At 37.1% G+C, this 12838-nt stretch overlaps 1 protein-coding gene across 1 annotated transcript in view; it reads left to right on the forward strand.

The window, feature by feature from the left end:
- The first annotated feature begins 3540 nt into the window (after window positions 1-3540).
- The window catches only part of C5H4orf51 (chromosome 5 C4orf51 homolog), a 41104-nt gene continuing 31806 nt past the window's right edge, over window positions 3541-12838 (forward strand). Inside the window, 1 exon segment of the mRNA NM_001194878.1 lies at window positions 3541-3773. Coding sequence (NP_001181807.1) covers window positions 3541-3773 — 233 coding nt within the window.

Raw genomic sequence — 12838 nt, forward strand, 5'->3', positions numbered from 1 at the left:
CGAAACTCTGGCTCAAAAGAAAAAAAAAAAAAAAAAGAACAAACGTTGAGAGAGTAATTTCATTTTGATTTGCCAATGAATTGCTTTTTAATCTGGAGAAGTGAAGATGGGCAAACATAATAATCAGATTTACAGTAATTATTAGTGAAGGATGGAGGGATTCAAGTGAATAGAAGATCAAATGCTATGACTTCTCAACGTAAAAAAGTTCACGGTGGCATTTCCATGACCTTAATTCTCTCTCTCTCTCTCTCTCTTTTTAAAGAGGAAATGTGCTTTTTAAGCATTTCAGTAGCTTTTGGGGGAACAGGTGGTTTTAAGTTCTTTAGTGGTGATTTCCGAGATTTTGGTGCACTCATCACCTGAGCAGTATACACTGTGCCCAATGTATCATCTTTTATCCCTCACCTGCCTCCCACCATTGCCCCAGAGTCCCCAAAGTCCATTATATAATTCTTATGTTTTTGTGTCCTCATAGGTTAGTTTCCACTTATGAGTGAGAACATATGATGTTTGGTTTTCCATTCCTTAGTTACTTCACTTAGAATAATGGCCTCCAACTCCACCCAGGTTGCAGTAAATGCCATTACTTCGTTCTTTTTTATGGCTGGGTAGTATTCCCTGGTATCTATATATACCACATTTTCTTTATCTGCTCTTTGGTTAATGGCCATGTAGACTGGTTCCATATTTTTGCAATTGCAAATTGTGCTGCTATAAACATGCGTGTGCACGTGTCGTTTTCATATAATGACTTCTTTTCCTCTGGATAGATACCCAATACTGGGATTTCTGGATCAAATGGTAGTTCTACTTTTAGTTAAGGAATCTCCATACTGTTTTCCATAGTGGTTGTACTAGTTTACATTCCTACCAGCAGTATAAAAGTGTTCCTTTTTCACCACATCCATGCCACCATCTATTTTTTTTTTATTTTTAAGTTATGGCCATTCTTGCAGGAGTAAGGTGATACCTCATTTTGATTTGCATTTCTCTGATAATTAGTGATGTTGAGCATTTTTTCATATGTTTGTTGACCATTTGTATGTCTCCTTTTGAGAATTGTTTATTGATATGCTCAGTCTACTTTTTGCTGGGATTATTTGTTTTTTTTTCTTGCTGATTTGTTTGAGTTCCTTCTCGATTCTGGATAGTCCTTTGTCTAGAACAAAGGACTTTGTTGCAAACTTTGCATGGTTTGCAAATATTTTCTCCCACTCTGTGAGTTGTCTGTTTACTCTGCTGATTATATCTTTTGCTGTGCAGAAGCTTTTTAGTTTCATTAGATCCCATCTGCTTAACTTTGTTTCTGTTGCATTTGCTTTTGAGCTCTTGGTCATGAAGTCTACGCCTAAGCCAATGTCTAGAAGAGTTTTTCCTATGTTATCTTCTAGAATTGTTATGGTTTCAGGTCTTAGATTTAAGTCTTTGATCCATCTTGAGTCGATTTTTTTATAAGGTGAGAGACAAAGATCTAGTTTCATTCTTCTACATGTGGCTTGCCAATTATCCCTGCACCATTTGTTGAATAGGGTGCCCTTTCCCCACTTTATGTTTTTGTTTGCTTTGTTGAAGATCAGTTGGCTATAAGTATTTGGCTTTATTTCTGGGTTCTCTATTCTGTTCAATTGGTCTATGTGGCTATTTTTATACCAGTACCATGCTGTTTTAGTAAGTATAGCCTTGTAGTATACTTTTAAGATGGGTAATGTGATGCTTCCAGATTTGTTCATTTTGCTTAGTCTTGCTTTGGTTACACAGATTTTTTTTTATTCCATATGAATTTTAGGATTGTTTTTCTACTTCTGTGAAGAATGATGATGGCATTTTGATGGAAATTGCATTGAATTTATAGATTGTTTTTGTCAATATGGTCATTTTCACAATATTAATTCCACCCATCCATGAGCAAGGGATGTTTTTCCATTTGTTTGTGTTATATATGACGTCTTTTAACAGTGTTTTGTAGTTTTCCTTGGAGAGATCTTTTTTTTTCTTTTTTTGACGTGGAGTCTCGTTCTGTCACCCAGGCTGGAGTGCAGTGGCGCGATCTCAGCTAACTGCAAGCTCCGCCTCCCAGGTTCACGCCATTCTCCTGCCTCAGTCTCCTGAGTAGCTGGGACTACAGGTGCCCACCACCACGCCTGGCTAATTTTTTGTACTTTTTAGTAGAGATGGGGTTTCACCGTGTTAGTCAGGATGGTCTCAATCTCGTGACCTTGTGATCTGCCTACCTTGACCTCCCAAAGTGCTGAGTAACAGGCGTGAGCCACCATGCCCATCCTCCTTGTAGAGATCTTCCGTCTCCTTTGTTAGGTGTATTCCTAAGTATTTTATTTATTTATTTATTTATTTTTGCAACTGTTATAAAAAGGGTTGAGTTCTTGATTTGATTCTCAGCTTGGTTGCTGTTGGTGTATAACAGTGCTACTGATTTGCGTACATTGATTTTGTATCCTGAAACTTTACTGAATTCATTTATTAGATCTAGAAGCTTTTTGGATAAGTCTTTAGGATTTTCTAGGTATATGATCATGTCATCGGTGAACAGCAACTGTTTGACTTCCTCTTTACTGATCTGGATGTCCTTTATTTCTTTCTCTTGTCTGATTGCTCTGGCTAGGCCTTCCAGTACTATGTTGAATAGAAGTAGTGAAAGTGGGCATCCTTTTCTTTTTCCAGTTCTCAGGAGGAATGCCTTCAACTTTTCCCCATTCAGTATAATGTTGGCTCTGGGTTTTTCATAGATGGCTTTTAATATTTTGAGGTATGTCCCTTCTTGCCAATTTTGCCTCAAGTTTTAATCCTAAAGGGATGCTGGATTTTGTCAAAAGTTTTTTCTGCGTCCATGACCTTAATTCTTAACCCTGGCTGCTCTTTAGAATCCTCCAGGATTAAGCTTTAAACAAATAGTGATGCCTGGGCCCTGCTCCACATCAACTAAATCAGAATCTCTGTGGTGGGGGCCTGGAGTCCTGCTTATTTTAACAGCTTCCAGGGTGACTAGTGTGCAGCCAGCCAGAGCACCACTACTCTGTGACATATGAGAAGCTGTTGAGTCACCTGCTATTGTTGACATTACAGGCAGTTCATGTTCTCTTCCAGACACTTGGAGGTCTTTAGGAGAAGTGAATGCTTGGCACTGTTCTTTCATCTCATTTCCACTTCTTGAACCACCATCATTAGGAATTACTGCTTTATTTGTGATAGCAGTAAAACACAAATAATTTTGCCACCTGCTTTCTTGCCAGAATTATGAAGCAACATATTTCTTAGAGCAAAATCCAGAAAGTTATATAACTTACAAATTTATTAGTTAAAATTTGCCTCCCTCGGGAGACAAGGGGGTAGCATTTGTGGAATTTTGTGATCGTTGCTTGGCAACTATATCTAAGACAGTTAAGCTTCTGCACTCTGTGAACTGTTGAGTCACAAAGTTTGGTGAGCCCAGTCAATTGCTTCCTGCTGCTAGAAGGAAATTAATTCTTCATTATGTAGAGGACTTGACAAGTTTTCATCCAGAGCAGGCCATTCGTAGTTATGTCACACTTCTTCTACTTGACTCCACAAATTCTTCTGCCCTTTAGCCCTCTTACTTCTCAAGAGTTTGATCTGATCAGACGCAAGGCTGGAGCATCTTGGCAGGATGAAACACGATGGTCAGATTCTTCCATGACAACATACATAGGCAGTTACCGGAAAAAACAACTGGACAAGTCCACATGCAGCCAATTTTCTTTTAGAGCAGGACAGCATCAGCCTGAGTGTAAACAGTAAGATTTCTTTGTAATTTGCACCTGGATATATCACTATAAATAGACAAGAGTGCCCTTAGAAGAAAGATGTATTGTAGACCCTGAAAGACTTCATAGACTTTAACCCTCTGTATTTTCTTTTGTAAATGTCAGCAGGAAGAAGAGCTAAATGTCAGTGACCAGCTGAAATTATGATCCTATTCTCTATTTAGTATTCCTAAAATTATATATAACTGCCTACTCCTGAAAGGATATGGATATGAATATTTGACTAAATTTTGGGTATTTGGAGTTCTCTTTTCAGCAAAAAGGTGCTCCTGAGAATTTCGCTTTGTTTCTTGTTTGGTTTCTGGCTTTCAGGGGCTTAGAAGTTCCTTCAGAGCAGGAAGAAATTGACGAAATCCTTCCCTATTCCCTACCTGTGGTTATTGCATTTTCTGAGTGTTTACTGTAAGCCAGGCCCTATGATAAGCCCAAAATCAAAAAAATTAATTTCAGTTTATAAAGTGACTGCAACTATAGAAATAACTAATCAGCACAAAGAAAGGAGATTTTTTGGGTGTCTGGTGAGGGAGGGAGTGTTGTATGTCTGAAGAGAGCTCAGTAAAACAAGTTTCCTCCAAGCTGGTTTGACAGGCAGGTGAGGTGGGGAATGGAAAAGCACAGTGCATGGAGAAAGAACCATTTAGCCCCAAACACCATCAAGGAGCTGCCAGGAGCTAAGTACATTTGAGAAAGTATAAGTGGGGATGTGGAAAAATATCAGGACTTGTTATTAAATCTATCTCTCTGTATATATTAATTGGTAAATATTTTATCCAAATTCTTGGAACCTATTTGATAATCAGTTGAATTATTAACCTCAACTTCAGATGTCAGCAATAACCCACATAATACCCTGATAAATATTAGTTATATTTCCATCCAGGCCTTTCCAAATCATCAAAACAAGTGCTTAAAGTTAAAATGTCTCAGAAAGACTTCCCAATTGGGTGCCTTGCATGGTTTAGTCCAACAAACTATAATTTCTGCATTTTAAAAATATCTCTCAAGTATATTGGCACTTAATTAGCTTTGGACATCCCTTTGCTAATTCTGTGATACTTGAGGTTCCTCTTGGCCAGGTAGTGGAGTTGTCTTAGTCATTTTCTGCTTCTACAACACAATACCACAGACTGGGTAAATTATAAATGATAGAAGTTTATTTGGCTCATGGTTATTGGAGAACGAGAAGTCCAAGAACACGGTACCAGCATCTGGTGAGGATGCAATAAGATGATCATCTTATCGCAGAGGGTGAAAGGTGGAAGAGAGCACTTGCAACAGAGAGAGATACCGAAACTGAACTTGCTTTGTAACAGCCTCCTCTTGAGATAACTAACCTGCTCATATTATTAATCTATTTGTGAAGGTTCCACACTTATGACCCAATCACCTCTTATTAGGCCCTACCTCCCAAAGCTATTGCATTGGGGATTAAATTTCTAACATATGAACTTTTAAGTGACACACTCAAACCATAACAGGAGTCTTTAAGCACTGCTGAGGTCCTTTTTGAAAATAGTGTTTGAAAGAAAGGTGGTATCCAAACAGATCCATTTACCAGAGTAGGAAAAAAGGTACTATACTTAATAACTGAAAAAAATGCAGGAATAGGACATCTGTTGAAAATGTATAGAACATCTGTTGAAAATGTATAGAACTTTGAATTTTTTCCTATTCAGAGAGTGATCATTATGTGAATCATTCCAACCAAGGCGGCCTGTGACACTGCAAAACACAAAAGAGCATGGGCTTGTGAGGTTCACCTGTTTTTGGAACCTCAGAAATGTAAATACATTCTTTGCACAACTATTGCTTATTCTATTAGACGCTAAGAAGAAGCAAGTGTTATAAATGAAGATGAAGTACAGATTGAGCTCATTTTGAAAGTACTGATTATATTCTAAATTTGCTTTGTTTTTAATCTTTTTCATGGCTAATTTTAGTCCCAAGGACAAATGTCTTTTTAAGTTCTGAGCAAAAGCTATTTGATTAAAATTCCATAAGGCTATAGAGGGACATTCTACATCACTGTAAAATCAGAATGGTCCAAGGAGAATTATTGGGACAAAACATAAAATGACTGATCATATAAAGTGGGTTAAGTCAAGAAAGTATTAAAATATACAAAACATTATACATTATACTTTTTACTCATCATATTTATTTACCACATACATTGAATATTCATATTGTATGAGATAGAAAAAACTTGGTAAAAGTCTTGATCATTTGGTTCTGAACCAGTTTTAACTGCAGATATGTAAATTTATAAATATAATCAAAAGGATTCTGAATTTGGAGAATGGAGATTAGTGTGATACAGACCTTAAGCTATTATGAAATATTGTCATCAATCCCAGTTGTCTGCCAAGGTTAAAATAAGGGAAGGGTCACATTTTGGAATTCCTAAGACAGGAATGTGGCTCAAGTATAAAATATTAAGTCTTGATTCTTTCTGTATTCAAGACAAGGAATGAAATGGCATATAAATTGGGAAGTAAGAACTAAAACTGTCTTTGTTTGCAGATGACACTATCATCTACATAGAAAATCTGAAAGAATCAGCAAAAAAAAAAAAAAAAAAAAAATCCCGGAACTAATAAGCTATTACAGCAAGATTGCAGAATACAATGTTAATATATAAAAAATCAATTATTTTCCTATGTATGAGCAATAAACAAGTGGAATTTTAAATAAAAAACATGATACCATATATATTAGCATCTCCCAAAGTTAAACACTTAGATATAAATCTAACAGAATATGTACAAGATCTACATAAGGAAAACTAAAAAATTCCAATGAAAGAAATCTAAAAAGAACTAAATAAATGTAGAGATTTTTCCATGTCCATGGATAGGAAGACTCAGTATTATCAAGATGTCACCTCTTCCCAAATTGGTCTATAGATTAAATGCAATTCCAATAAAAATCCTAGCCGGTTAGTTTCTGAATATCAACAAACTAATTCTAAAGTTTATATGGACAGGCAAAAGACCAAGAATAACCAACACGATATTGAAGAAGAACATAGAGTTGGAGGACTGACACTACCTAACTTTAATGCTCACTATAAAGCCAAAGTAATCAAGATAGTGTAGTATCGGTGAGAGAATATATCAGTGAAGCAGAATAAAGAGCCTAGAAATAGCCCCACATAAATATGGTCAACTGGTCTTTGACAAAGAAGCAAAGGCAATACAATGGAGCAAATATTGTTCTTTTCAACAAATGGTGTTGGAACAACTAGACGTCCACATGCCGGAAAATTACCTGAGACACAGACCTTATACCATTCACAAAAATTAACTCAAAATGGATCATAAACCTAAATGTAAAATGCAAAACTATAAAACTCCTAGAAGATGACAGGAGAAACCTTAAATAACTTTGGGTATGGCAATGGCAATGATATTTTAGATACAACACCAAAGGTATGATCCATCAGAGAAATAATTGATAAGCTGAATTTCATTAAAATTAAAAATATCTGTTCTGAGTAAGACAATGTCAAGAGAATGAGAAGACAAACCACAGACTGGAAGGAAATATTTGCAAAAGACACGTTTGAAATTTTTGTATTTTTAGTAGAGACGGGGTTTCACTATGTTGTCCAGGCTGGTCTTGAACTCCCAACCTCAGGTGATCCATCTGCCTCGACCTCCCGAAGTGCTGGGATTACAGGCATGAGCCACCGCGCCTGGCCATGCGTGATACAAACTTTTAATATTTAAATTAAAAGAGGAAATTAAAAAGTTAGTGCTTACCAGTAACAGTTAAAAATGATGTAAAAAATGCCACATATCAGCCCGGGCAACATAGTGAGACCTCATCTCTACAAAAATAAAAAAAATAGCCGGGTGGTGGTGACACATGCCTGTGGTTCCAGCTACTCGGGAGGCTGAGGTGGGAAGATTACTTAAGCCTGGGAGGTGGAGGCTGAAGTAAGTCATGATTGTGTCACTGCACTCCAGCCTGGGTGACAGAGTTAGACCCTGCCTCAAAAAAAAAAAAAAAAAAAAAAAGAAAAATGGCACCTGCAACATGGCTAAAATAGGTCACATCTCTAGGAAGAAATGTAATCAAAGATGTGCAAGATCTCCACTCAGAAAACTAGAAGACATTCGAGAAAATAGAGGCAATCTAATAGGAGATACAAACCATGTTCATTAATTGAAAGATGATTGATGTGGTTTGGCTCTGTGTCCCACCCAAATCTCATATCCAGTTGTAATTCCCACTGTCGAGGGAAGGTCTTGGTGGGAGGTAATTGGATCATGGGAGCAGTTTCCCCCATGCTGCTTTTGTGATAGTGAAAGAGTTCTCATGATATCTGATAGTTTAAAAGTGGCAGTTTCCCCTGCATGCTCTCTCTCTCCTGCCACCATGTAAGATGTGCCTTGCTTCCCCTTCGTCTTCTGCCATGATTGTAAGTTTCCTGAGGAGTCTCCAGCCATGTGGAACTGTGAGTCAATTAAACCTCTTTTGTTCATAAATTACCCAGTCTCAGGTAGTATCTTTATAGCAGTGTGAAAATGGACTAATACAAGGATATTGTAAAAATGTCAGTTCTTTCCAAATTGATTTATAGATTTTATACGGTTCCAATAGGTGTTTTTGTAGAACTTGACACAATGATTCTAAAATTCATGTGGAACTACAAAGAGCCAGGAAATAGCTGAGATACTCTCAAAACAAACAAACAAAACAAACAACAACAACAACAAAAAGGTGAGGGTCTTGTTCTATCAACAACAAACTTACTATAAAGCTTTAATAGTTGAGGCAGGGTGCTTTCATGAAACAAGAATAAACAAAGACCAGTGGAGCAGCATAAAGAGCCAGAAACAGACCCATGCATATACAAATACTTGATTCATAAAAAAACAAAAAACAAACAAACAAACAAAAAAAAACAGCAAAGCAGCAGAGAAAGGCAATGTTTTCAATTCCAAATAAATTAATTCAGATGAATTAAATATCAAAGTGTAAAAGGCAAATCAATGAAACCATTAGATGACAATATGGAGAATATCTTGACTATTTCAAGGTTGGCAAATATTTCTTAAACAAAACACAAAAAGCACTAACTGTAAGGAAAAAGTTAGATAAATTTTGAATTACCTTAAAATTAAGTGGGTCTATTCAACAAAATACAAAATTAAGGGTGTATAAAAAGGCAAGCCACAGAGAAGAATATATTTTCAACTTAGTGACTGACAAAAGGCATCTATGAGAGATATATGTACTTATATACGTATATGTGTATATATATGAATTTGTAAGAACTCTTACAAATTAATACCAAAAAAACACAACCCACTAGAAAAATAGGAAAGAGACTTCAAAATTAAATCAATAAACCAAGATATCCAAATAACCAATAAACATACCAAAGGTGCTCAACTGCGTTAGCAATCATAAAACGCAAATTAAAACTACAAAGAGTTTATGCTAAACACCTTCCAGAAAAGTTAAAATTTAAAAGTTAAAATTTAAAATTTAAATTTTAAAATTTAAAATTAAGTGTCAATTATAGACCAATGGCACAGAATAAAGAACCCAGAAATTAAGCCACACACCTACAGTCAACTGATCTTTGAAAAAGTCAATAAAAATAAAAAAGGGGAAAGGACACACTATTCTATAAGTGGTGCTGGGAAAACTGGCTAACCATATGCAGAAGAAAACTGGACCCCTAGCTTTCACCATATAAAAAAATTAACTCAAGATGGATTAAAGACTTAAATATAAGACTTCAAACTATAAAATCCTAGAAGAGGCTGGGCATGGTGGCTCACGCCTGTAATCCCAACACTTTGGGAGGCCTAGGCAGGCGGATCGCCTGAGGTCAGGAGTTCAAGACCAGCCTAGCTAACATGGTGAAACCCCATTTCTACTAAAAATACAAAAAAATTAGCTGGACATGGTGGCAGGCGCCTGTAATCCCAGCTACTCGGGAGGCTGAGGCAGGAGAATCACTTGAATCCGGGAGGCGGAGTTTGCAGAGAGCCAAGATCGAGCCACTGCACTCCAACCTGGGCGACAGAGCTCCGTCTCAAAAAACAACAACAACAACAACAACAAAAACAAATAATAATAATCCTAGAAGAAAACACCTAGGTAACACTCTTCTGGACATTGCCATAGGCAAAGAATTCATGACTAAGTCCTCAAAAGCAAACACAACAAAAACAAAAACTGACAATTGGGACCTAATTAAACCACAGAGCTTCTGCATAGCAAAAGAAACTATCAATTGAGTAAAGAGACAACCCACAGAATGAGAGAAAATATTTTTAATCTATGCATCCAACAAAGGACTACTATCCAGAATCCATAAAGAACTTAAATCAACAAGTAAAAACCAACAAACCCATCAAAAAGTACGCAAAGGGCCAGGTGGGTAGCTGACGCCTGTAATCCCAGCACTTTGAAAGGCTGAGGCGGGAAGAGGATTGCTTGTCCCAGGAATCTGAGACCAGCCTGGGAACATAGGGAGACCTCATCACCCCCCAACCCCCCCAAAAAAAGAATTAGCCAGGTATGGTGGCATGTGCCTATGGTCTCAGCTATTCAGGAGGCTGAGGTGGGAGTATTGGTTGAGCTTGGTAGTTCGAGGCTGCAGCGAGCTATGATCATGCCGCTGCACACCAGCCTGGGTGACAGAGTGAGACCTTGTCTCAAAAAAAAATTGCACAAAAGATATGAATAGACACTTCTCAAGAGAAGACACAACAAGTGGCCAACAAACCTGAAAAAATGCTCAGCATCACTAATCATCAGAGAAATACAAACCAAAACCACAATGAGATACCATCTCACACCAAGCAGAATGGCTGTTAATAAAAAGTCAAAAAATAACAGATGTTGATGAGGTTGGAGAGAAAAGGGAACATTTAAACACTGTTAGTGGAAATGCAAATTAGTTCAGCTCCTGTGGAAAGTAGTTGGGAGATTTCTCAAAGAACTGAATATAGAACTACCATTGACCCAGCAATCCCATTACTGGGTATATATCCCAAGGAAAGTAAATCATTTCAGCAAAAAGACACATGTGCTCGTATGTTCATTGCAGCACTATTCACCATAGCAATGACTTGGAATCAACTTAGGTGCTCATCCATGGTGGATTGGATAAAGAAAATGTGGTATGTATACACTATGGAATACTACACAGCCATGAAAAAGAATGAAATAATGCCTTTTGCAGCAACACAGATGCAGCTGGCAAGTGAATTAATGCAGAAACAGAAAATCAAACACAGCATGTTCTCACTTATAAGTGGGAGCTAAACAGTGGATACACATGGACATAAAAATGAAACAGTAGACACTGAGGGCAGAGAGTTTGGAAAGGAGCAAGGGTTGAAAAACTACCTATTGGGTACTAAGTTCACTATTTGGGTGACAGGTTCAATATAAGCCTAAATTTCAGCATCACACAATATATTCATGTAACATACCTGCACATATACCCCTTGAGTCTTAAAAAAAAAAGCCTACTAAGTGTTGATAAGGATGCCTAACAATAAGATCTCTCATATACAGCTGATGGGAACATACGTTGATGACGCACTTTAGAAAAAGTTTAGTTTTACCTTCTACAGTTGATTCTATGGATATTGTAGACGTAGCAATTCTACTCCAACTGAAATGTGCTTTCACATGTACGTTGAGAGACATGTACAATAATGTTCTTAGCAGTACTTTTCATAATAGCCAAAAAAACTAAAACAAGCAAAATGCAGAATAAGTACTATTCATTGACAGAAGCGTCAGCTGTGGTGTGGTCATACAATGGAATACTGTATAGTAATGAATAAGAAAAACTATGGTTCCACTCAATAATCTCACGAACATAATGTTGGGCATTTTGAACCAGGTGACATGCTGTATAATTCTGCTTACATAAAATTTAAAAAAAAAAAAAAAAACCCAGCCCAAACCAAATTATAGTTTTTAGCGATAAAATATATTAAGAGAAGCAATTAAGTGGTTCCTGTAGAAGTTGGGAAATTGGCCCAATGACCACCTGTATCAGACCATCTGCCCCAAATCTACTGAACAATAATTACTGGGGATTTAGCTTAAAAATTTGCACTTTTAAATTCATACCCCCAGGTGATTCAACTGCTGCTGTTGGTTAGGAGAAGAAAGATGCAGAGTAGGCGACCAATCCCTGTCTCAGGAATGATTAGGGCTGGTTTGTGTGCTGAATACATGTATAGGAATATTTTAGGGCTCGTTAGGCTGATATCAATTCCACTCTACCCCTGCGTCACAGAGTTACAGGTTCCTGAAGCATGAGGACCCTCCTCCCTCAATCAGAGACCCCCAAAATAATTACTACCATGTGTTGAATTCTAGAAATTGATGACTTTGTTCATTCCATACAAAATAACCTGCGCTTCCCACCCAGTCCCTGCTTGCTTAGAGTGTCATATTTGGATTCAAGGAAACTGGGATACAGATGTGTTTCAAAGGATACACACTGCATCTGTGAGTCCCCAAGTTACTCCGCTGATATTAAGTTTTTGGTTTTTTCAGAAACCAACATAATTACTGTAATCTTTCTTATCCCATTCATAGCACTTATCTTATTTCGAAAACAGCTCCCTAGAGAAACACTCATAAATCCCTTTGAAATAATTATAAACTTAATGTTTGAGCTTTTCATGCGCAGAAGTTGAAAATGTTACCCTTTTATGACAAATTAGAGAACAAACAAATCACTAAAGATGATAAGAAAGTCCAACTGTAGTTTATTTAATGGGATTGTGGGATTACAGTTGGGAGCATGGAAAGAGTGGAAGAGAACAAACAAATGTTTAAAAACGAAATAAAAAGATGAATGATTTATATTCCTCTGGGTAAATACCCAGTAATGGGATCACTGGGTAGAATGGTAGTTCTGTTTTTAGCTTTTTGAGGAAATGTCATACTGTTTTCCACAATGGTTGAACTAATTTACCCTCCTACTAACAGTGTACAAGTGTTCTCTTTTCTCTGCAGCCTTGCCAGCATCTGTTATTTTT

Source organism: Macaca mulatta, chromosome 5 (genome assembly GCF_049350105.2).
Source record: "Macaca mulatta isolate MMU2019108-1 chromosome 5, T2T-MMU8v2.0, whole genome shotgun sequence".
NCBI classification, from domain to species: domain Eukaryota; kingdom Metazoa; phylum Chordata; class Mammalia; order Primates; family Cercopithecidae; genus Macaca; species Macaca mulatta.